General features: G+C 42.2%; 2 protein-coding genes across 2 annotated transcripts; both read left to right on the top strand.

The window, feature by feature from the left end:
* Nucleotides 1-4131: 4131 nt before the first annotated feature.
* LOC133018191 (cystatin-B-like) lies at nucleotides 4132-5479 on the top strand. The gene is made up of 4 exons (XM_061084510.1): nucleotides 4132-4200; nucleotides 4310-4411; nucleotides 4866-5003; nucleotides 5453-5479. The coding sequence occupies exons 1-4, from the start codon at nucleotides 4132-4134 to the stop codon at nucleotides 5477-5479; spliced, it is 336 nt and encodes a 111-aa protein (XP_060940493.1).
* Nucleotides 5480-5769: 290 nt separating this feature from the next.
* LOC133018193 (cystatin-B-like) lies at nucleotides 5770-25268 on the top strand. Its single transcript, XM_061084512.1, has 3 exons — nucleotides 5770-5832; nucleotides 24530-24631; nucleotides 25090-25268. Exons 1-3 carry the CDS (start codon nucleotides 5770-5772, stop codon nucleotides 25216-25218), a joined length of 294 nt encoding a protein of 97 aa, XP_060940495.1. The 3' UTR covers nucleotides 25219-25268.
* Nucleotides 25269-25505: the final 237 nt, after the last annotated feature.

Here is a 25505-nt window from a genome sequence, read left to right on the forward strand (position 1 = left end):
AAATGTAAGTGATTGTCACAGAGAAAGAAATGTGAGAAGATGGAAATGTGAACAATGTAACACAACAGATCTTTAAAAGATAATAAAATAACACCCAATGGAAATAAGGATGACAACCTGACAGGCACTGACAGACAGTGAGGCCCTATTGAAATTGTAAGGATAATTTTTTTTTCAGGCAAATTATTGGCTTTTTGAGGTCTTTAACATGCTAAAATTCTATGCTAAAAACCATTATCTATTTGCAGATAATAAGAAAGTGGTAAAAATGTAAGTATTCTGGAGGAATTTTCAAGGGGCGTGGCAAAATGGCTCAACGGTGCCCCCCGATACCCCGGAACATGTTTACATTGACCGATTGTCACGATCTGGCAGTTTATATTTGCAGTGTAAATTGTAAAAGTGTTTTCTGTTTATCTGGTAGAGCTCTGTTGTTTATGTTCAAAGTGTTTTCATGTTTTCACACTCTGTGTTTCTGTTTCCTGTTTTATTTTGTAGTCTCTTTTTGGACAAGGCCCAGTGATCTGACTTAGAACAAAGAGTCGTAAAACCTTAGGCCAGGCTCGGGTAACCCCTCAGATAAAAATTCCAGCATGGAGCTCTTATCTCCATGTGAGAGAAAATCACTTCCTGGGTCCACCACTGTATGCCGCTCCCTGAGACTTGACTTCTGACCTTTCAATTGGCCGAAGGCCACACTGACCCCTGACCCCCCCTCCAAGGAGGCCGGCCTCCTCTCAGGGGTACAAGACTGCTGACCTCCCAGAAATCGTTCTCTTTCCTCCGATGCTGACGTTCCCATCAGGCCCTTTCGGGTCTGCCCAGAGGTTCCAGCAAACTTAAGGAGGGAACTACTTTTCTCTTAACTGCTCTTTTTCACTCCAGCACTGACGTTCCAGTTAGGCCTCCTCAGGCCTGACCAGACGACTCAGTAAACTAATGGAGGCAATAAGATGTTTGTTTCAATTCATTTCATTCATTTATTCTTTTATCTTAGTCGACGTTTTTATTTTGAAAAGGACCTTTCCTGTTTTAACTTGGAAAGATCAAACAGGAAATTGCTCGCTGGACGATCTCACACTTTCTCCACACGATCTACAACGGCTACAAGCAGCCGCACGTCCCTGTGAGGCAGCACGATCTCCGCTGCTACCGAAGAAGACGAAGCCTCATCCCGTCACGGAGCACGACGGATCCGCTCCGGCCCAGCTGCGGTGCTCATGGGAGCCCGCCTGAGAGACTTCAAGCTATTCACTGAACCTCCGGGAGATTCGGGCCAATGCGCATGCAACCCACGAAATCACGGTCACAGTAAGAGGCTTATGTTGTCTGGGCAGATGTTAGTTTTAATACGTAGCGTATTGATTTAATACTTGAGTGTATTTTGTTGATGGAACCTCAGTGTTCCATTGTTTTAGCCGGCCACTACTCCGAGCCGCTACTTCCGGTTTCCGGTTTGCTGGCAATGTTTTTGTGTTACAGTAAATAGGGCCGCGAGAAGCGCCTCCGCCCGCACTGTTAACGTCTGTGTGAGTCTGCAGTGATTTCACCGATCAGAACCTTGGCCCACAACGTTTGCTTGAGGGCTGAGGGGTGAATCACTGTTAATCTATCTCTGGCGTGTTTTTAAGAGCTTCTTTGAACTCTCCTTACATGTTTTCTCTCTCTCTCTCTCTCTCTCTCTCTCTCCTTCTAAACCGACCTATACACACTTCCGGCTACATGGTGTCATTAACATATTCTCCATTTTGGATAACGTTAAGTTAAACCACCATCTTGAGTCTATTATTGCCACGCCTTCTCTCCCTCTCTCCTCCTATTCTGGCTCTAAATTCATAACGGCTCCGCCATCTTGTTTTGTAGTCAATCCGCCATTTTGAGAGTTTTTAGGCCTTGATTCCACGAATCATGATCGGCCTCCATCTTAGATGTGATGTCACTACGTGACTGCGTCATCGCCACGCCCCTTCTTTTTCTCTCTCTCTCGCACACACACACACACACACACACCCACACACACACACACACACACACACACACACACACACAGACACTTTGATAGACACAGACAGATACACACACACAGACAAATAGATGTACCAGAGGTTACATGCGTGTTCTAAATTGTCATAAGCTGCTGTTGTTATCTTTGAAATATGGGAGTTTGTTAAAATGATAAATCATTAAATAACACTAACTTTATTTCACATACACACACATAGACACACATACACAGAGAGACACTTTGACACAGACACACACACACACAGACAGACATACATAGGTAGACCGCAGGTTTTACATTTATTTTCTGAATTGTGATAAGTGCTGCTGCTGTGTTTATCTTTGAAATATTGGAGCTTGTTAAAATGATAAATCATTGAATAACATTATAACTTTATTTCCCCTTTTTAATAAATACTTTTGTAATTAAAGTATCTGTAGTCTGTGATTATTTGTGCATAAGTGTGTGATTGCAGCTGGATTATGATTGCCTGTGCTCGAACTTAGAAGCCTTCACTGTTTATTAAGTAATCGTTAATATTAAAATATTGACATTATTAATTTGACATTTATCATTATGAGACTGATAATTATAGCTTGACATCGTTGGTCCCTGGAAACCAGGGTGGTGCCCCCCTTTCTCAATTATTAATATAGATAGTATTATTCTTAAATTGATAATTTTATTGTTTTTGACTAATTATTTTCATTCTTGGTTGATAACCTTATCATTGTTAATTGATAGCTTGTACTTTCTAATTGATAATTCCTATTTTCTCATTAGTGGTTTTATTGTTATTTGATTACTGATCATCTTCAATTAATAATTTAATTATTTTTGATAGATAATTTTTATTATTTTAATAATCATATTTCATGATTATTAATAATTAGCCAACGTCAAGTCTACTCCTATTGCACAACACTCTGTTCCTTGTGTGTTATTTCTGTCTTCACTTCCTGTAGTGTGGACGGGCAAAAGCGCAGACATTTTAAGACAATGACCCACTCATCAACATTCACTTCATGATTGGTTCTTATCAGTCCTGACTCAGCTAACAGCGGTGAAGGCAAAGCTATGTAAACGCTTAATGTCAGAATATAGTTCCACCTCGTCGTCGTTCTGAAATTCACATCTTACAGCTTTGAGGTGTTTTTTGTAAACAGATGACAGGACGTACTTTGGTCTGCTCCTTCCTGAGTTGTTTGAGGACTGCCAGGTCCTCGCCGTCTTTTGCTCTTTCCTCACGCAGCTGTTCCACCACCGCAGATGTTTTGGCTATACAGCCCTTGATAGCTTGGTCTCTGCTCAGATGGGCCTCCATCATCTGTGTGGCGCACGGAGGACAAAAGATGCATTGTGGAGAAAACTCTGGAAGGGACACTGTGGAGGTTTATACTTCAGTCTCGGTCGTCACACTCACAGATTCATACAGTTGTTTGCATGTTTACGTGGCATTAACTTTGCCTGAGAAGGAAACTGTGGGCACGGTGGTGTTCAGTCCGTGGACGATGCGGTCGTCCATGGTGCACATCACCTTCAGCACCTCCTGAGAAACACACAGCGGGACACAGAGACACCCAGGAGCTTCAGGTCAACTCCAAACCATCCAAAACAAACATGTGTTTTTCATTTAAATGTATTTGAGGTGTCTCTCTGCTCTGGTGCACACATGGAAAGCCTAGGCAGAGAGAACACACCTCCACCTCCCTACCCTTCCGTGACAGAACATCTGAGGACAATGGGAGGAATTTCTGATGGTTGAGCACCTTTTTTCCAATGAACTCGTGGGTGTATCTTGATTTCCATGGAACTGATAAGCAACGATTTACTAATCAAATATAATGATGTAGTATCTCCAAATAATCACCTGTTAAAAACCAAATTTTAGATAGTTTCTTTAATAAATAATTGTTATCTCAAATGCATTACTCAAAATAATGACCTTGTCGATGAAACTAATGACAAAGTAAGTTGCGTACCATCCACCCCTCTCCCCTGCAGGTGGATGGTACGCTCCAAAACATCATGTGATCACTGACTTAAGGTGACTTCCTCGTTAAAAAGAATAAAAGACGCTTCTCGTTTGTTTATTGTTATTTTAGCTGCGATCAAGAGACGTGAAGATGTCTCGTCCAGGTGGACCCTCTGAGGTTTTGGAAGCAGATGGAAAGGTCGAGTTCATCTGTGACTTGGTGAGTAGAGAAACTATTGTTCCTCTCTCTTCTCTGTGATATATTCACACATGGACAGGGTTTCTGTTTTATTGTGTTGTTCTTGTTGTTGTCACTTCTTGGTGTGTAGATGAGGACCGAGGTTGAAGCAAGGACAGGGAAGAAGTACGTCATGTTCAAACCCGAGATGTACAAGACGCAGCTTGTGGCCGGGACCAACTACTTCATTAAGGTAGAAGAAGAAGAACAAGTCCTGGAGGATGAGACACACAAATCATAGAAAATATCATCTTTAAAGGGGAAGTTCACCCAAAAACATTCACTGTTAACACACTCACCACTATGACGATCCAATACAATTGAAGTAATTGGTGACTACTTCTTCAAACGTTAAAAAAAACTACAGAAAACATAAAAGCGAACTTGAATGTCTGTAAGCCCAGACATTCAAGTTCGGTAGCGGAATTGGATTTGGCTGCAACACTGTTTACTTACTGATACTTACTGATATCCACTGAGGTGCCAGTGTTATAGAAGAAGATGACACAATGCTGCTGTTTACAGGGAGACATTCAACGACTAGATATTGCACCTAGTGGAACCAGATGTTTTTCTCAGAGGAGCAACACAAAGATGAACTCACATTCATCTGGTCAACACAAAATCTAACTCTTGTATCCTTGCAGGTCTATGTGGGAGGAGATGATCATGTTCATCTCAGCGTCTACCAAAAACTGCCATGTAATGGAGGAACCCTTGAGCTGACTGAGATTCAGCAAGGCAAAAGCCACCACGACCCCATTGAGATGAAAATGAAAAGGGAGGTAAGTCAACATGTATATGTATTACACTACATTAATTGAGCTGTATCTAGGTGTATATTTATAATAATAATGTGCCAGGTACAGGGGAGGTTTGTTACATTTAACAGTATACTACAACTACTACTACTAGTTCTACTTCTACTACAACTACTATTACTACTTCTACTTATTATAATAATAACAATAATACTAACATGGATAACCTTTTAAGAACATGTTTAAATGAACTTTTTGTCTGAGATGAACATTCCTCATTTGTCCCTTTTCGACAAATTTGTTGATGTAAAATTCTTTATTGTGTTTAAAATTGTTTTAATATATATTGTCCAGCTCTATACCACAACAAAGTCCGTAAGTAACTTTGAGGACTTATCGAGTGCTTATGTCATTTTTTTCTTGAATTATCTCTATTATTAAACTACGGATGATCAAATGTGTTTTCCCGGCAGTTTGGTGGTTTAGGTTTTTTTCCGTAGGGGGTGATAGGGTGGTGCCGGCATTATCTTCTTTCTTAGGACCAAAAATGTCTAGCTTCACCCCTGAACACAAATCCATGCATTTGTGAAGCGCTTTGAATCGTCTTTTGTCTGTAAACTTGCAATACCTGTTTCGGTCTTGGTTGAACACCTGTTTTCCAATGAACTCGTGGGTGTATCAGAGGTGTTGCTTTATCTTGATTTCCATGGAAATGATAAGCAATGATTTACTAATCAAATATAATGATGTAGTATCTCCAAATAATGACCTGTTACAAACCAAATTTTAGATGCTAGGTGGATATACTGAAGCTCGCAAAGCAGATGGAGAAATCCAGAAGATCAGTGACGCTGTGAGTATAGAAACCATTGTTCCTCTCTGTTCTCTACGATCTATTCACATATGGAAAGGGTTTGTTTCATTGTGTTTTTGTTGTTGTTGTCACTTCTTGGTGTGTAGATGAAGCACGAGGTTGAAGCAAGGACAGGGAAGATCTACCCCATCTTCAAAGCCAAGTTGTACAGGACGCAGGTTGTGGCCGGGATCAACTACTTGATTAAGGTAGAAGAAGAAGAACAAGTCCGAGACGATGAGATAGACACACCATAGAAAATATCATCTTTAAAGGGACAGTTCACCCAAAAATGAACATTCACTCTTAACACACTCACCACTATGACGATCCAATACATTTGAAGTAATTGGTGACTACTTCTTCAAACGTTAAAGAAAACTACAGAAAACATAGAGGCCTCCATGCTGCTCCTGTGGTCTCATGTATAGTGTCTGTAAGCCCAGACATTCAAGTTCGGTAGCGGAATTGGATTTGGCTGCAACGCTGTTCACTTTCTGATACGCGTGTGTACTTAGTGTTGAGGTCATCAAGGTAAAGGTTTAATGCTCCACTGAGGTGCCATTGTTATAGAAGAAGATAACACAATGAGATTTCGATAACAGAGGACCAGTCAAACCTCCAGTGAGGAGAAACTCAGAGAGAGCAGCAAGTGCAACAGATAACTTGTTTACAGAGCACATCAAAAGAACAACATTTAAAACGACCAACCTCCATAAATGACGTGGGAAATGTGGATGAATGCTTTATTTTTATTTCATGTATTGGTGGAGGCGATTGACGATTTGGTTTGTGTGTGTGAAAATCACAGGATGGAAACATACTGCCTGACTCATAAAGTATAATTTTCAATGCAGCAGGCTGCTGTTTACAGGGAGACATTCAACGACTCAATGGTAAACTTAGTGGAACCAGATGTTTTTCTCAGAGGAGCAAAATGAAGATGAACTCACATTCATCTGGTGAACACAAACTCTAACTCTTGTTTCCTTGCAGGTCCAAGTGGGAGAAGAAAAATACGATCATCTCCAGATTTTCCAAGCACTGCCATGTGATGGAGGAACCCTTGATCTGACTGGCATTCAGCAAGGCAAAAGCTCCGACGACCCCCTTGTGCCTTTCTAGAGGGACCACAAACCAAACAAAGCATCCTATCAGTGCCTACAGGCTGTTCAATCAAATAATCTCACATTAACCCGGCTCTGTATCAAACAATGTTAACCTACATCTAATTATAAACTGTCTTAGTAGTGTAGCTCATGATGTAAGAAGAATGTCAAAAAAAATGTGTATGCCGTGAATTAAATAAAATATAATTGAATAAATCAGATTTGTTCTTGCTTTTGTTTCTGTGCGGGCGGGGGGTGGGTGGGTTAGGCCCAGCACAGACAGGGGCACTCAGAGAACACTTATTGTTATTATTATAAATTAGTTCATGTTATTAAAGTATTTATTAACAAGTTCTAAATGAAATATACTTGGGGTTCATTTCTCCAGGAAAGCCTTTATCTTTCAGCCTCTCTCTGTTCAATGCTTGTTTCGGTCTTGCTTGATTTCCAGTCAGCAGAACAGAAGCGTGGGTCTTAGAGCTCTGGGTGTTTTTCAGTATCCACAATAAGTTTTGTATCATCAACCCTTGATGAGTGGTCCGAAATGGGAAGAGTTATTAACCAGTGTGTGTGAGAGAGAGACAGAGACAGAGATTTGATTTTTGAACCCTTTATTTTCAAAATTTATACAAAAGTACTGTTAATGAATGGATACGAACAGTACGTTCAGAACAATATTAAAACCTACTCAGAAAGTCATATTAAAAATTAAAACATCCTCAACCACAGAACATACTACATCATTAAAACACCACTTTTTGATGCACCCATCCATGTCCTTCATTTCTTTAAAAAACCTAAAATCTACCCAGACTCTTGCTTTCAGTAGAGAAATAAAAACAGGAAGAGCTTCTTGTCCTGCCCTGTCCTATACTCTGTTCTTCCTGCTGCTGTAAGTTGACATCTTAGCTTCCCCTACCATCCAATTTAAAAGTTCCCATTTGTCTTTATTTGTTTTCTTATATCCTGCTCCTAAAATGAAGGCCCTTTTACTCCATGTCTCACCAAACTGTTTAAAAACCTTCTGCAGTGTATTAAAAAGGTCTAAAAGTCTTTTACATTCATAAAAAACATGGAAAACTGTCTCTGTTTCTCCACAAAACGGGCAATTGCACTTGACTGTTGGATTGATTTTTGATATAAAACTGTTGACCGCTATGGCTCCGTGTAAAATCCTCCACTGCAGGTCGCCAGTCCTCATCCTTAAAGGTGATTTGTATAAAACCCTCCACACTGGTTTGTCCTTGCTGTCCAGATCCAGTCTCTTCCTCCCCACTGTGTCAGGCCTCACATCCAGCTTAGTTTTGTTCAGGGTTAAAACACAACATTCATACATGGCTCTCCCTTTGGCTGTGTACAGGTCCAGTTGTTTCCATTCAGTTTTATTTAAAAAAGGTCCTGAGAGCCCATCCAGATTTGGGTTAAAACCTAGCTCCTGAAAACGGGTCGCTGTCATCAGGGGTTTCCGTTCCAGCAGAATAATCCTTTAGCATCTTCACCTCCTCGCCCGTGAGTCTCTTAATCCATTCGTTTAAAATGTGTTCTGCCTGTCGCCTGGATCTCTGCCCGATGAGGGACGCCACCGCCGGGATGTTGTTAAGTCCAGGACCTGCTGCATGGACCATCGTCTTCAAGGTTACAACTCCGGCGGTGCACAGCATGCTGGTGAGGCCTGGTGTGGAGCTGCTCTGGACATCCAGCCTGGCTCCGTTGATCAGCGGCTCTTCTAAAAGCCAGTGCAGAGAGTTTGTAGGTTCCAGCCTTTTCCATTTAAAAAGGTTCCATGTCTTAAAAAGTGACTGATAAAAAGGAGATAATCCATACAGTTTAAACAGCTTAAAATCCATTAAGAACAGTGGCATGTCTAAAACCAGCCCAGTTGCCCCCCTCAGGATGCTGCTTGTTACTTGTCTCCAAACAACATCCTGTGGACCTAAGAGATACTTCTGTAAAAACTGTAATCTAAAAGTGGATATTCTGCTTTGGATATGCACCAGCCCTTGCCCCCCCTCCTCCTTTGGTAAAAACAACACACACTGGGGCACCCAGTGCAACCTGTCCCAAAAGAAGTCTGTTAAGATTGCTTGTGTTTTCTGAATCAATCCTTTCGGAGGTTCCATGCATGCCAGCCGATGCCACAGAGCAGAAGCTACCAGGTTGTTTATTATCAGGGTTCTGCCTCTATATGACAATTGTGGTTTCAGCCATTTCCACTTGTTGAGCCTCCCTTTCATTTTGTCCACCACTCCCTCCCAGTTCTTCTGAACCATGGACTCATTGCCAACATAAACCCCCAGGTACTTGAGACCATCTCTCCTCCACATCAGCCCCCCCGGCAGACTGGGTAAACCCCCCTCCCACCTTCCAACTGCTAGCGCTTCACTTTTCCCCCAGTTCACTCGAGCAGCTGACATGATTTTAAAATCACTGACAATTTTTCCCAGTTCTTGGATGTCCTCCTGATTTTTTACAAAGACGATGATGTCGTCTGCATATGCTGATAAAATGTGGCTTTTTTAAAAATCATTTAAAATCAACCCTTCAATTTTAGTTCTTATCTTACTCAGCATGGGTTCAATAGAAAGTGCGTATAACATCCCTGAGAGCGAGCAGCCCTGTCTCACCCCCCTGTGCACTTTGAAAGGTGCACTCAGGCCTCCATTGATCTTCAGTACACTCTCAATGTCTTGATACAAAACCTTGATCATAGCTAAGAGACCTGGGCTGAGGCCAAACCTCTCCAGAGTCTTCCAGAGGTAAAGGTGCTCAACCCTATCAAAAGCCTTTTCCTGGTCCAGAGAAATGAGACCAGCTTTTATGCCTAATGAACTAGAGAAGTCCACAATATCCCGAATTAAGGACACATTGTCCAGAATAGACCGACCAGGCACACAGTAGGTCTGGTCTTGATGGATCACTTCTCCCATCACCTCTCTCAGACGGTTTGCCAGAGCTTTGGAGAGGATCTTATAGTCTGTGCATAACAGCGACACCGGACGCCAGTTCTTAATCTCCTGAAGGTCTCCTTTCTTTGGTAGGAGAGTTATCACTGCCCTCCTGCAGCTTGTCGGCAACACCAAGTCTCTAAAACTTTCGTTAAAAACAGTTAAAAGATCTTTCCCCATCTCATTCCAGAACTCTTTAAAAAACTCTACTGGAATGCCGTCGATGCCCGGGGCCTTCCCCCCCCCCCATGCTCTGCAGAGCCGTGTAGAGTTCCTGCATCGACAGGGGACCGCCCAACCCAGTGTTCACATCTTGAGGGACTTTAGGTAGCGCTCCACAGAATGATTCGTACAGGGAATTGTTCTCAGTATATTCAGTTTTGTACAGATCCTTATAAAAACTCACGGCTCTCTTCCGGATCTCCTTGCTGTCTCTGAGTTCTTCTCCTTCAGGAGATCGCAGAGTGTGGATGATCCTGCTTTGTCCATTCTTCTTCTCCAGTCCAAAAAAGAATTTGGTTGGTGCATCCATAAGCGCTGCCGTCTGGAACCGTGACCTGACCAGCGCCCCCTGAGCCTTAGTGCCCAGTAGGTCTTTAAGAGCAGGTTTTTTAGACTTGAGATCTTTAATATAATCTCGATTTCCTGTGGAATCTATTAAATTCAGCACCACCATAATTTCTGTCTCCAGATCCTCCATAGATCTGGTTATGTCTTTTGTAACATTGAGGGTATACTGTTGACAGAGCTGCTTTATCTCAACTTTCCCACAGTCCCACCACAGCTTTAAAGAAATAAAATCATTCTTTCTTTCTTTAAAACCGCTCCAAAAAAACTTAAAAACATCCTTAAAATGTGCATCACATAAAAGAGACGTGTTAAAATGCCAGTATGCGCTTCTGGACTTTAACTTAGAGATAAAAACGTTACATACTACAAGCGCGTGATCTGTAAAACCAACTGGGAGTATACTGCACTTTCTGAAGATCCTAAAACTATGTTTAAAACAATAAAACCGGTCCAACCTCGCCATGGAAATGAGATTCCCTCGGCAATGAGTCCAGGTGTATTGTCTCTTATTTTCATTAATTCTTCTCCAAACATCACACAGCTCATGGGCCTGCAGCAGCTGCCTCAGAGCACTCTGGGATGCTCTGTGGGGCTCCATGTGATTTCTGTCTAAAACATCATTTTCTGTACAGTTAAAATCTCCTCCTAAAAATAAAAAATCATCAATTTTTATTTTGCTTAAAACTGTGTCTAAAACCTTTAAAAAACAGACTCTATCAGGTCCTGAGACCGGAGCATAAACATTTTTAAAAACAAAATAAAATTTCCTCGACCTTTGCCCTCACCACCAGTAGCCTGCCCTCCACCACCTCTTCCACTTCTAAAGACTCTGGTGCAAAGCTCCTGGAGAAAATGATGCCCACCCCCCCACTGGTTGTGCTAAGGTGGCTCAGGACCACCTGTCCCTCCCACTCTCTTTTCCAGTCACTCTCAATTTTTGGGTCACTATGTGTTTCTTGTAAGAATGTCACTTCAGTTCTTTTCATTTCTATTTGCTGGAACATCAGTGACCTCTTCGCAGGGTCCCTGGCTCCATTTATGTTTAGCGAACTGATGCTTAAAAGACTCATATTGTATAATATAAAAAAGAACTGATTGGTAATCAGGATGTTCACCTTTATTCATCATCATCATCATTATTTTTCTGTTGTCTAATTTTATGAACAATCTTCTTTAATCTATACATCTCCTGGTCAGTAAAACCTCCCCTGCCTTTGCTGCTCATGTGCAGCCGGGCAGAGGTTGAAAACTGTTCTGTATCAGAGAAGTAATCCTCTATCTTTAAACCCTTCATGTTTTTTGTTTTTTGAAGAAACACTTTCATCTTCGCCGCACTGTAGCTTCTTGTGCCCTTCTGGCTTCCTGCCCTGAATTCGGAGGATTCACTGTCAGCAGAGTCTGTCTCCATGCTTGACTCAGACTCTGCTGCTCCTCTCCCTCCTTTCTTCCCGGTCCCTTTTTTAGCTTTTGAGCTACCACTGTTGCTCCTGGTCTTTCTTTTTAGACGAGGAACTTTAAGCACCTCCTCGTCTCTCTCCATGTCAATATCGCTTACTTGGTCCTGTGGGACCCCCCCTGTCTTCTCCTTTTCCCCTTCATCTACCTGGACCGCCCTTGTCCCCTTCTGCCCTTTCTTACACTCCTGACCTTCCTTTGGGACCTCCCTTGTCCCCTCCTTACACACCTGTCCTTCCTTTGGGACCTCCTCTGTCCCTTCCTCACTCACCTGTCCTTCCTTTGGGACCTCCCCTGTCCCTTCCTCACTCACCTGTCCTTCCTTTGGGACCTCCCCTGTCCCCTCCTTACACACCTGTACTTCCTTTGGGACCTCCCCTGTCCCTTCCTCACTCACCTGTCCTTCCTTTAGACCTCCCCTGTCCCCTCCTTACACACCTGTACTTCCTTTGGGACCTCCTCTGTCCCTTCCTCACTCACCTGTCCTTCCTTTGGGACCTCCCCTGTCCCCTCCTCACTCGCCTGACTCTCCGGTTGGACTCCACTTGTCCCCTCCTCACTCGCCTGACTCTCCGGTTGGACTCCACTTGTCCCCTCCTCACTCGCCTGTCCCTCCTGCTGGACCCCCCCTGTCCCCTCCTGCTGTTCCTCAGTGTCAGCTGTTTTATTTATCTGAGGACAACCTTTTGCTTGGTGTCCTTCCTTCCCACAGCTGAAACACTTTGTATTATTAGATGTTACAAAAATAACATAATCGAACTCATCCACACTGATTTTGAACACCAGGTTCAGGTCCTCAGTCCTATTATTAAGAATCATAAATAGATGTCTTCTGTGGGACACCACGTGCTTTAACAGAGGGGACTTACATCCCGAGGACACTTTTTTTACCTGAGACATTATCTTCCCGTGTCTCGATAATTCCCTTAACAATGTCTCATCTCTGATAAACGGGGGGACATTGGACAGCGTCACTTTTACCGCCGGTGTGGCGAGAGGCAGAACAGACACGAACGTGTCGTTCACTTCAATCCCGTTCGCCACCACCGTGTTCACCTTATCTACACAATCCGCTCATTTACCGTCACCAGCTCTCAGCTCACACACATTCAACCACCACACTCCAGAGACAGAGAGAGAGAGAGAGAGAGAGAGAGAGAGAGAGAGAGAGAGAGAGAGAGAGAGAGAGAGACAGACAGAGACTACTGCCCATCACCTGAAGTTCTTTACATTAAATTTTAACTGCAGCGTTTGTGAGGTTTCTGTGACTAATGCATTTCCCTGTATAAATCTAGTCCCATGACTCTGACCAAATACTTCATTAAATGTAAGTGATTGTCACAGAGAAAGAAATGTGAGAAGATGGAAATGTGAACAATGTAACACAACAGATCTTTAAAAGATAATAAAATAACACCCAATGGAAATAAGGATGACAACCTGACAGGCACTGACAGACAGTGAGGCCCTATTGAAATTGTAAGGATAATTTTTTTTTCAGGCAAATTATTGGCTTTTTGAGGTCTTTAACATGCTAAAATTCTATGCTAAAAACCATTATCTATTTGCAGATAATAAGAAAGTGGTAAAAATGTAAGTATTCTGGAGGAATTTTCAAGGGGCGTGGCAAAATGGCTCAACGGTGCCCCCCGATACCCCGGAACATGTTTACATTGACCGATTGTCACGATCTGGCAGTTTATATTTTGCAGTGTAAATTGTAAAAGTGTTTTCTGTTTATCTGGTAGAGCTCTGTTGTTTATGTTCAAAGTGTTTTCATGTTTTCACACTCTGTGTTTCTGTTTCCTGTTTTATTTTGTAGTCTATGTTCCTTGTGTGTTATTTCTGTCTTCACTTCCTGTAGTGTGGACGGGCAAAAGCGCAGACATTTTAAGACAATGACCCACTCATCAACATTCACTTCATGATTGGTTCTTATCAGTCCTGACTCAGCTAACAGCGGTGAAGGCAAAGCTATGTAAACGCTTAATGTCAGAATATAGTTCCACCTCGTCGTCGTTCTGAAATTCACATCTTACAGCTTTGAGGTGTTTTTTGTAAACAGATGACAGGACGTACTTTGGTCTGCTCCTTCCTGAGTTGTTTGAGGACTGCCAGGTCCTCGCCGTCTTTTGCTCTTTCCTCACGCAGCTGTTCCACCACCGCAGATGTTTTGGCTATACAGCCCTTGATAGCTTGGTCTCTGCTCAGATGGGCCTCCATCATCGGTGTGGCGCACGGAGGACAAAAGATGCATTGTGGAGAAAACTCTGGAAGCAGGGGTGGACTGGCCATCTGGCATACCGGGCATAATCCCGGTGGGCCGTTGACCCAATGTGGGCCGGTCTGGTCCGCTATGTTGTTGTTTTGTTTTTTTTCTCTTCTTCCTCTCTAAATTCCCTCCAATTGGGCCGGCCAATTGGCTACAGAGGGCTAGCAGTGTGTTGCCAGCATCGACACATATTATTGGTCTATTGTTTGTCATTGTCAATCAATCATGGGCTGACAGGCTCAGAGAGCCCTGACAGTGCTGTCAATCACAACACAAACCGGGGGCGGGGGGGGCGGGACCTCATGGCATTGGCGGGGGGAGTCGCGGGACTGGCTGCTGCTGAGACAGAAACTTAACTTAATGGATAATAAGAGTAAAAAAACGCCCGGGTGGCGCTGAGAAGCATCGGGAAAAAAAGCTGAAGTCTCTGGAGGTGGAGGCTGCTAAATGTGCCAAACTGACGGACCTATGTGGTGCCGGGTTCACCAGCCCAGCAGCAGCAGGTGCGCCGGGAGACGAGCGAGGAGGACTCGACAATGATGAGCGAGTGGAGGCAGACATGTGAGCGCGCATTTTCAATTTTCAATACATTCTCCAAACTGGCTCGTTACTTGAGCAGCGGAGGTTGGCGTCGCACGCCTCTACCCACGGCGCACCCCTCTCTCTCTCTCTCTCTCTCTCTCTCTCTCTCTCTCTCTCTCTCTCTCACTCGCTGCCCCCTCCCTCCTGAGATGTGCAGGTCCGGTGGCGTGTTTGCCGTTGGGGGGGGGGGGGTGCAGCGCGAGAGGTTGGTCTATCCCTCCGCAGGTTCACCTTCAGAAATCTTGTTACGACTTTTACTTCCTCTAGAATAGGATAAGAGATAGTGTCTTATTTTGTGTGCCTATAGTATAGTGGTTATACTGTGGTTTATTAATGTTCTTGGGCAGACACAAGAGGCACTTGTTTATAGTTAATTAGAAGTTCAGATGCACTGGTCCATTACTATTTGAACCTCAGCATCTAGGGTTCAAAATTGGTAAAATTATACATTATATGCACATTGTTGTTGTAATTTTTCAGTCAGTTGAGATAAATCTTGAGGAGAAACATTTTGGGTTGTTTTGTGTCTGTATAGGACTACTATAAAAAGAGCTTTGCATTTTTAATTTTAGTTCTTGTACTTTTGATACTTAAGTACATTTCAACACCAGATACTTTTGATACTTAAGTACTTTTAATATGAGCTACTTTAAGACATTTAGAAGACATAAGTTACGTCAATTTAATGGCAGATGTGCTCGGCTAATTATGTGGGCCGGTCTGAGCCAAAAAATGCCCGGGCCGTTTTGTTCTCCCAGTCCAGCCCTGTCTGGAAGGGACACTGTGGAGGTTTATACTTCAGTCTCGGTCGTCACACTCACAGATTCATACAGTTGTTTGCATGTTTACGTGGCATTAACTTTGCCTGAGAAGGAAACTGTGGGCACGGTGGTGTTCAGTCCGTGGACGATGCGGTCGTCCATGGTGCACATCACCTTCAGCACCTCCTGAGAAACACACAGTGGGACACAGAGACACCCAGGAGCTTCAGGTCAACTCCAAACCATCCAAAACAAACATGTGTTTTTCATTTAAATGTATTTGAGGTGTCTCTCTGCTCTGGTGCACACATGGAAAGCCTAGGCAGAGAGAACACACCTCCACCTCCCTACCCTTCCGTGACAGAACATCTGAGGACAATGGGAGGAATTTCTGATGGTTGAGCACCTTTTTTCCAATGAACACATGTGGGTGTATCAGAGGTGTTTACTCATCTTGATTTCCATGGAACTGATAAGAAATGATTTACTAATCAAATATAATGATGTGTAGTATCTCAAATTAATGACTTGTTACAAACCAATAATAAGTTAATTTATTAAATAAATATTGCTAGCTCAAAACCATTACTCACCTAACTTACTGTTTGAGGTGAACATTCGTTTCCTCACTTTGAGTTGATTCGATGTTTTGGTTTCAATGCATGTGTTGAATTCACAGGCTTTATGAAAATCATGATCGATTGTCCCCAAGTCTGTTTCCAGTGCACCTTCTTGCATTTTGTTATTGATACACAAGTCTAAAAAAAAGCTAAGTCTAAAACCTACTGTGATATTTTTACTTTATTGGGTTACCACTGCAAAGGATTTTTGATGCACAACTTGAAAACACATCAGAGCAGATGGATTGAAACCCACCTTCTCACTCATAAACATGACGCCAGCATCATCTTCTTTCTTAGGACCAAAAATGTCTGGCTTCGCCCCTGAAAACACCTCCATGCACTTGTGAAGCGCTTTGAATCGTCTTTTGTCTGTAAACTTGCAATGACTGTTTCGGTCTTGGTTGAAAACCTGTTTTCCAATGAACACATGTGGGTGTATCAGTGGTGTTGCCTTATCTTGATTTCCATGGAACTGAAAACAAATAATCTCACATTAACCCGGCTCTGTATCAAACAATGTTAACCTACATCTAATTAAAAACTGTCTTAGAAGTGTAGCTCATGATGTAAGAAGAATGTCAAAAAAAATGTGTATGCCGTGAATTAAATAAAATATAATTGAATAAATCAGATTTGTTCTTGCTTTTGTTTCTGTGCGGGCGGGGGGTGGGTGGGTTAGGCCCAGCACAGACAGGGGCACTCAGAGAACACTTATTGTTATTATTATAAATTAGTTCATGTTATTAAAGTATTTATTAACAAGTTCTAAATGAAATATACTTGGGGTTCATTTCTCCAGGAAAGCCTTTATCTTTCAGCCTCTCTCTGTTCAATGCTTGTTTCGGTCTTGCTTGATTTCCAGTCAGCAGAACAGAAGCGTGGGTCTTAGAGCTCTGGGTGTTTTTCAGTATCCACAATAAGTTTTGTATCATCAACCCTTGATGAGTGGTCCGAAATGGGAAGAGTTATTTACCAGTGTGTGTGAGAGAGAGACAGAGACAGAGAGAGAGAGAGAGAGAGAGAGAGAGAGAGAGAGAGAGAGAGAGAGACAGACAGAGACTACTGCCCATGACCTGAAGTTCTTTACATTAAATTTTAACTGCAGCGTTTGTGAGGTTTCTGTGACTAATGCATTTCCCTGTATAAATCTAGTCCCATGACTCTGACCAAATACTTCATTAAATGTAAGTGATTGTCACAGAGAAAGAAATGTGAGAAGATGGAAATGTGAACAATGTAACACAACAGATCTTTAAAAGATAATAAAATAACACCCAATGGAAATAAGGATGACAACCTGACAGGCACTGACAGACAGTGAGGCCCTATTGAAATTGTAAGGATAATTTTTTTTTCAGGCAAATTATTGGCTTTTTGAGGTCTTTAACATGCTAAAATTCTATGCTAAAAACCATTATCTATTTGCAGATAATAAGAAAGTGGTAAAAATGTAAGTATTCTGGAGGAATTTTCAAGGGGCGTGGCAAAATGGCTCAACGGTGCCCCCCGATACCCCGGAACATGTTTACATTGACCGATTGTCACGATCTGGCAGTTTATATTTGCAGTGTAAATTGTAAAAGTGTTTTCTGTTTATCTGGTAGAGCTCTGTTGTTTATGTTCAAAGTGTTTTCATGTTTTCACACTCTGTGTTTCTGTTTCCTGTTTTATTTTGTAGTCTCTTTTTGGACAAGGCCCAGTGATCTGACTTAGAACAAAGAGTCGTAAAACCTTAGGCCAGGCTCGGGTAACCCCTCAGATAAAAATTCCAGCACGGAGCTCTTATCTCCATGTGAGAGAAAATCACTTCCTGGGTCCACCACTGTAAGCCGCTCCCTGAGACTTGACTTCTGACCTTTCAATTGGCCGAAGGCCACACTGACCCCTGACCCCCCCTCCAAGGAGGCCGGCCTCCTCTCAGGGGTACAAGACTGCTGACCTCCCAGAAATCGTTCTCTTTCCTCCGATGCTGACGTTCCCATCAGGCCCTTTCGGGTCTGCCCAGAGGTTCCAGCAAACTTAAGGAGGGAACTACTTTTCTCTTAACTGCTCTTTTTCACTCCAGCACTGACGTTCCAGTTAGGCCTCCTCAGGCCTGACCAGACGACTCAGTAAACTAATGGAGGCAATAAGATGTTTGTTTCAATTCATTTCATTCATTTATTCCTTTATCTTAGTCGACGTTTTTATTTTGAAAAGGACCTTTCCTGTTTTAACTTGGAAAGATCAAACAGGAAATTGCTCGCTGGACGATCTCAGACTGTTTAAGTTTTCCCCACGGACTTTACTTTTATTCTTTCTCCACACGATCTACAACGGCTACAAGCAGCCGCACGTCCCTGTGAGGCAGCACGATCTCCGCTGCTACCGAAGAAGACGAAGCCTCATCCCGTCACGGAGCACGACGGATCCGCTCCGGCCCAGCTGCGGTGCTCATGGGAGCCCGCCTGAGAGACTTCAAGCTATTCACTGAACCTCCGGAAGATTCGCGCCAATGCGCATGCAACCCACGAAATCACGGTCACAGTAAGAGGCTTATGTTGTCTGGGCAGATGTTAGTTTTAATACGTAGCGTATTGATTTAATACTTGAGTGTATTTTGTTGATGGAACCTCAGTGTTCCATTGTTTTAGCCGGCCACTACTCCGAGCCGCTACTTCCGGTTTGCTGGCAATGTTTTTGTGTTACAGTAAATAGGGCCGCGAGAAGCGCCTCCGCCCGCACTGTTAACGTCTGTGTGAGTCTGCAGTGATTTCACCGATCAGAACCTCGGCCCACAACGTTCGCTTGAGGGCTGAGGGGTGAATCACTGTTAATCTATCTCTGGCGTGTTTTTAAGAGCTTCTTTGAACTCTCCTTACATGTTTTCTCTCTCTCTCTCTCTCTCTCTCCTTCTAAACCGACCTATACACACTTCCGATCTGTATTTATAATACAGGTCATGTCACATAGTTAAATCTATGCTTAGAGAGGCTGAACACATCTGGAAACCATTCGGCCCCCAAAGCCAAGCAGAGATAAGAATTCTCTTTGTCTAAAATTTCCTTTGTGTAATTCATGTGACGACCACCAGTGTGCGCTCCAGCCACATGGTGTCATTAACATATTCTCCATTTTGGATAACGTTAAGTTAAACCACCATCTTGAGTCTATTATTGCCACGCCTTCTCTCCCTCTCTCCTCCTATTCTGGCTCTAAATGCATAACGGCTCCGCCATCTTGTTTTGTAGTCAATCCGCCATTTTGAGAGTTTTTAGGCCTTGATTCCACGAATCATGATCGGCCTCCATCTTAGATGTGATGTCACTACGTGACTGCGTCATCGCCACGCCCCTTCTTTTTCTCTCTCTCTCGCACACACACACACACACACACACCCACACACACACACACACACACACACACACACACACACACAGACACTTTGATAGACACAGACAGATACACACACACAGACACATAGATGTACCAGAGGTTACATGCGTGTTCTAAATTGTGATAAGCTGCTGTTGTTATCTTTGAAATATGGGAGTTTGTTAAAATGATAAATCATTAAATAACACTAACTTTATTTCACATACACACACATAGACACACATACACAGAGAGACACTTTGACACAGACACACACACACACAGACAGACATACATAGGTAGACCGCAGGTTTTACATTTATTTTCTGAATTGTGATAAGTGCTGCTGCTGTGTTTATCTTTGAAATATTGGAGCTTGTTAAAATGATAAATCATTGAATAACATTATAACTTTATTTCCCCTTTTTAATAAATACTTTTGTAATTAAAGTATCTGTAGTCTGTGATTATTTGTGCATAAGTGTGTGATTGCAGCTGGATTATGATTGCCTGTGCTCGAACTTAGAAGCCTTCACTGTTTATTAAGTAATCGTTAATATTAAAATATTGACATTATTAATTTGACATTTATCATTATGAGACTGATAATTATAGCTTGACATCGTTGGTCCCTGGAAACCAGGGTGGTGCCCCCCTTTCTCAATTATTAATATAGATAGTATTATTCTTAAATTGATAATTTTATTGTTTTTGACTAATTATTTTCATTCTTGGTTGATAACCTTATCATTGTTAATTGATAGCTTGTACTTTCTAATTGATAATTCCTATTTTCTCATTAGTGGTTTTATTGTTATTTGATTACTGATCATCTTCAATTAATAATTTAATTATTTTTGATAGATCATTTTTATTATTTTAATAATCATATTTCATGATTATTAATAATTAGCCAACGTCAAGTCTACTCCTATTGCACAACACTCTGTTCCTTGTGTGTTATTTCTGTCTTCACTTCCTGTAGTGTGGACGGGCAAAAGCGCAGACATTTTAAGACAATGAACCACTCATCAACATTCACTTCATGATTGGTTCTTATCAGTCCTGACTCAGCTAACAGCGGTGAAGGCAAAGCTATGTAAACGCTTAATGTCAGAATATAGTTCCACCTCGTCGTCGTTCTGAAATTCACATCTTACAGCTTTGAGGTGTTTTTTGTAAACAGATGACAGAACGTACTTTGGTCTGCTCCTTCCTGAGTTATGATGACTGGCAGGTCCACACCGTCTTTTGCTCTTTCCTCACGCAGCTGTTCCACCACCGCAGATGTTTTGGCTATACAGCCCTTGATAGCTTGGTCTCTGCTCAGATGGGCCTCCATCATCTGTGAGGCGCACGGAGGACAAAAGATGCATTGTGGAGAAAACTCTGGAGAGGACACTGTGGAGGTTTATACTTCAGTCTCGGTCGTCACACTCACAGATTCATACAGTTGTTTGCATGTTTACGTGGCATTAACTTTGCCTGAGAAGGAAACTGTGGGCACGGTGGTGTTCAGTCCGTGGACGATGCGGTCGTCCATGGTGCACATCACCTTCAGCACCTCCTGAGAAACACACAGCGGGACACAGAGACACCCAGGAGCTTCAGGTCAACTCCAAACCATCCAAAACAAACATGTGTTTTTCATTTAAATGTATTTGAGGTGTCTCTCTGTTCTGGTGCACACATGGAAAGCCTAGGCAGAGAGAACACACCTCCACCTCCCTACCCTTCCGTGACAGAACATCTGAGGACAATGGGAGGAATTTCTGATGGTTGAGCACCTTTTTTCCAATGAACACATGTGGGTGTATCAGAGGTGTTTACTCATCTTGATTTCCATGGAACTGATAAGAAATGATTTACTAATCAAATATAATGATGTGTATAAGTTAATTTATTAAATAAATATTGCTAGCTCAAAACCATTACTCACCTAACCTACTGTTTGAGGTGAACATTCTTTTCCTCATTTTGAGTTGATTCGATGTTTTGGTTTCAATGCATGTGTTGAATTCACAGGCTTTATGAAAATCATGATCGATTGTCCCCAAGTGTGTTTCCAGTGCACCTTCTTGCATTTTGTTATTGATACACAAGTCTAAAAAAAAGCTAAGTCTAAAACCTACTGTGATATTTTTACTTTATTGGGTTACCACTGCAAAGGATTTTTGATGCACAACTTGAAAACACATCAGAGCAGATGGATTGAAACCCACCTTCTCACTCATAAACATGACGCCAGCATCATCTTCTTTCTTAGGACCAAAAATGTCTGGCTTCGCCCCTGAAAACACCTCCATGCACTTGTGAAGCGCTTTGAATCGTCTTTTGTCTGTAAACTTGCAATGACTGTTTCGGTCTTGGTTGAACACCTGTTTTCCAATGAACACATGTGGGTGTATCAGTGGTGTTGCCTTATCTTGATTTCCATGGAACTGAAAACAAATAATCTCACATTAACCCGGCTCTGTATCAAACAATGTTAACCTACATCTAATTATAAACTGTCTTAGTAGTGTAGCTCATGATGTAAGAAGAATGTCAAAAAAAATGTGTATGCCGTGAATTAAATAAAATATAATTGAATAAATCAGATTTGTTCTTGCTTTTGTTTCTGTGCGGGCGGGGGGTGGGTGGGTTAGGCCCAGCACAGACAGGGGCACTCAGAGAACACATATTGTTATTATTATAAATTAGTTCATGTTATTAAAGTATTTATTAACAAGTTATAAATGAAATATACTTGGGGTTCATTTCTCCAGGAAAGCCTTTATCTTTCAGCCTCTCTCTGTTCAATGCTTGTTTCGGTCTTGCTTGATTTCCAGTCAGCAGAACAGAAGCGTGGGTCTTAGAGCTCTGGGTGTTTTTCAGTATCCACAATAAGTTTTGTATCATCAACCCTTGATGAGTGGTCCGAAATGGGAAGAGTTATTTACCAGTGTGTGTGAGAGAGAGACAGAGAGAGAGAGAGAGAGAGAGAGAGAGAGAGAGAGAGAGAGAGACTACTGCCCATCACCTGAAGTTCTTTACATTAACTTTTAACTGCAGCGTTTGTGAGGTTTCTGTGACTAATGCATTTCCCTGTATAAATCTAGTCCCATGACTCTGACCAAATACTTCATTAAATGTAAGTGATTGTCACAGAGAAAGAAATGTGAGAAGATGGAAATGTGAACAATGTAACACAACAGATCTTTAAAAGATAATAAAATAACACCCAATGGAAATAAGGATGACAACCTGACAGGCACTGACAGACAGTGAGGCCCTATTGAAATTGTAAGGATAATTTTTTTTTCAGGCAAATTATTGGCTTTTTGAGGTCTTTAACATGCTAAAATTCTATGCTAAAAACCATTATCTATTTGCAGATAATAAGAAAGTGGTAAAATTGTAAGTATTCTGGAGGAATTTTCAAGGGGCGTGGCAAAATGGCTCAACGGTGCCCCCCGATACCCCGGAACATGTTTACATTGACCGATTGTCACGATCTGGCAGTTAATATTTTGAAGTGTAAATTGTAAAAGTGTTTTCTGTTTATCTGGTAGAGCTCTGTTGTTTATGTTCAAAGTGTTTTCATTTTTTCACACTCTGTGTTTCTGTTTCCTGTTTTATTTTGTAGTCTCTGTTCCTTGTGTGTTATTTCTGTCTTCACTTCCTGTAGTGTGGACGGGCAAAAGCGCAGACATTTTAAGACAATGACCCACTCATCTACATTCACTTCATGATTGGTTCTTATCAGTCCTGACTCAGCTAACAGCGGTGAAGGCAAAGCTATGTAAACGCTTAATGTCAGAATATAGTTCCACCTCGTCGTCGTTCTGAAATTCACATCTTACAGCTTTGAGGTGTTTTTTGTAAACAGATGACAGGACGTACTTTGGTCTGCTCCTTCCTGAGTTGTTTGAGGACTGCCAGGTCCTCGCCGTCTTTTGCTCTTTCCGCACGCAGCTGTTCCACCACCGCAGATGTTTTGGCTATACAGCCCTTGATAGCTTGGTCTCTGCTCAGATGGGCCTCCATCATCGGTGTGGCGCACGGAGGACAAAAGATGCATTGTGGAGAAAACTCTGGAGAGGACACTGTGGAGGTTTATACTTCAGTCTCGGTCGTCACACTCACAGATTCATATAGTTGTTTGCATGTTTACGTGGCATTAACTTTGCCTGAGAAGGAAACTGTGGGCACGGTGGTGTTCAGTCCGTGGACGATGCGGTCGTCCATGGTGCACATCACCTTCAGCACCTCCTGAGAAACACACAGCGGGACACAGAGACACCCAGGAGCTTCAGGTCAACTCCAAACCATCCAAAACAAACATGTGTTTTTCATTTAAATGTATTTGAGGTGTCTCTCTGCTCTGGTGCACACATGGAAAGCCTAGGCAGAGAGAACACACCTCCACCTCCCTACCCTTCCGTGACAGAACATCTGAGGACAATGGGAGGAATTTCTGATGGTTGAGCACCTTTTTTCCAATGAACTCGTGGGTGTATCAGAGGTGTTGCCTCATCTTGATTTCCATGGAAATGATAAGCAACGATTTACTAATCAAATATAATGATGTAGTATCTCCAAATAATCACCTGTTACAAACCAAATTTTAGGTAGTTTCTTTAATAAATAATTGTTATCTCAAATGCATTACTCAAAATAATGACCTTGTCGATGAAACTAATGACAAAGTAAGTTGCGTACCATCCACCCCTCTCCCCTGCAGGTGGATGGTACGCTCCAAAACATCATGTGATCACTGACTTAAGGTGACTTCCTCGTTAAAAAGAATAAAAGACGCTTCTCGTTTGTTTATTGTTATTTTAGCTGCGATCAAGAGACGTGAAGATGTCTCGTCTCGGTGGACTCTCTGAGGTTTTGGAAGCAGATGGAGTAACCGAGGTGATCTGTGACATGGTGAGTAGAGAAACTATTGTTCCTCTCTCTTCTCTGTGATATATTCACACATGGACAGGGTTTCTGTTTTATTGTGTTGTTCTTGTTATTGTCACTTCTTGGTGTGTAGATGAGGACCGAGGTTGAAGCAAGGACAGGGAAGAACTACGACATGTTCAAACCCGAGATGTACAAGACGCAGCTTGTGGCCGGGACCAACTACTTCATTAAGGTAGAAGAAGAAGAACAAGTCCTGGAGGATGAGACACACAAATCATAGAAAAAATCTTCTTTAAAGGGGAAGTTCACCCAAAAATGAACATTCACTGTTAACACACTCACCACTATGATGATCCAATACAATTGAAGTAATTGGTGACTACTTCTTCAAACGTTAAAAAAAACTACAGAAAACGTAAAAGCGAACTTGAATGTCTGTAAGCCCAGACATTCAAGTTCGGTAGCGGAATTGGATTTGGCTGCAACACTGTTTACTTACTGATACTTACTGATATCCACTGAGGTGCCAGTGTTATAGAAGAAGATGACACAATGCTGCTGTTTACAGGGAGACATTCAACGACTAGATATTGCACCTAGTGGAACCAGATGTTTTTCTCAGAGGAGCAACACAAAGATGAACTCACATTCATCGGGTCAACACAAAATCTAACTCTTATATCCTTGCAGGTCTATGTGGGAGGAGATGATCATGTTCATCTCCGCGTTTACCAAAAACTGCCATGTAATGGAGGAACCCTTGAGCTGACTGAGATTCAGCAAGGCAAAAGCCACCACGACCCCATTGATTATTTCTAAAGGGACCACAAACCCAGCAAAGCATCCTATCAGTGCCTACAGGCTGTTCAATCAACTAATCTCACATTAACCTGGCTCTGTATCAAACAATGTTACCCTACATCTAATTGTATACTGTCTTAGTAGTGTAGCTCATGATGTTAGGAGAATGTCAACAAATTTTTGTATGCCTTGAATTAATAAAATATAATTGAATAAAACAGATTTGTTCTCGCTTTTGTTTCAATGCGGGTGGGGGTTGGGTGGGTTAGAACGGTTCCAAGGGCTCAGCACAAACAGAGGCACTC

Source organism: Limanda limanda, chromosome 13 (genome assembly GCF_963576545.1).
Source record: "Limanda limanda chromosome 13, fLimLim1.1, whole genome shotgun sequence".
In the NCBI taxonomy this organism is placed as follows: domain Eukaryota; kingdom Metazoa; phylum Chordata; class Actinopteri; order Pleuronectiformes; family Pleuronectidae; genus Limanda; species Limanda limanda.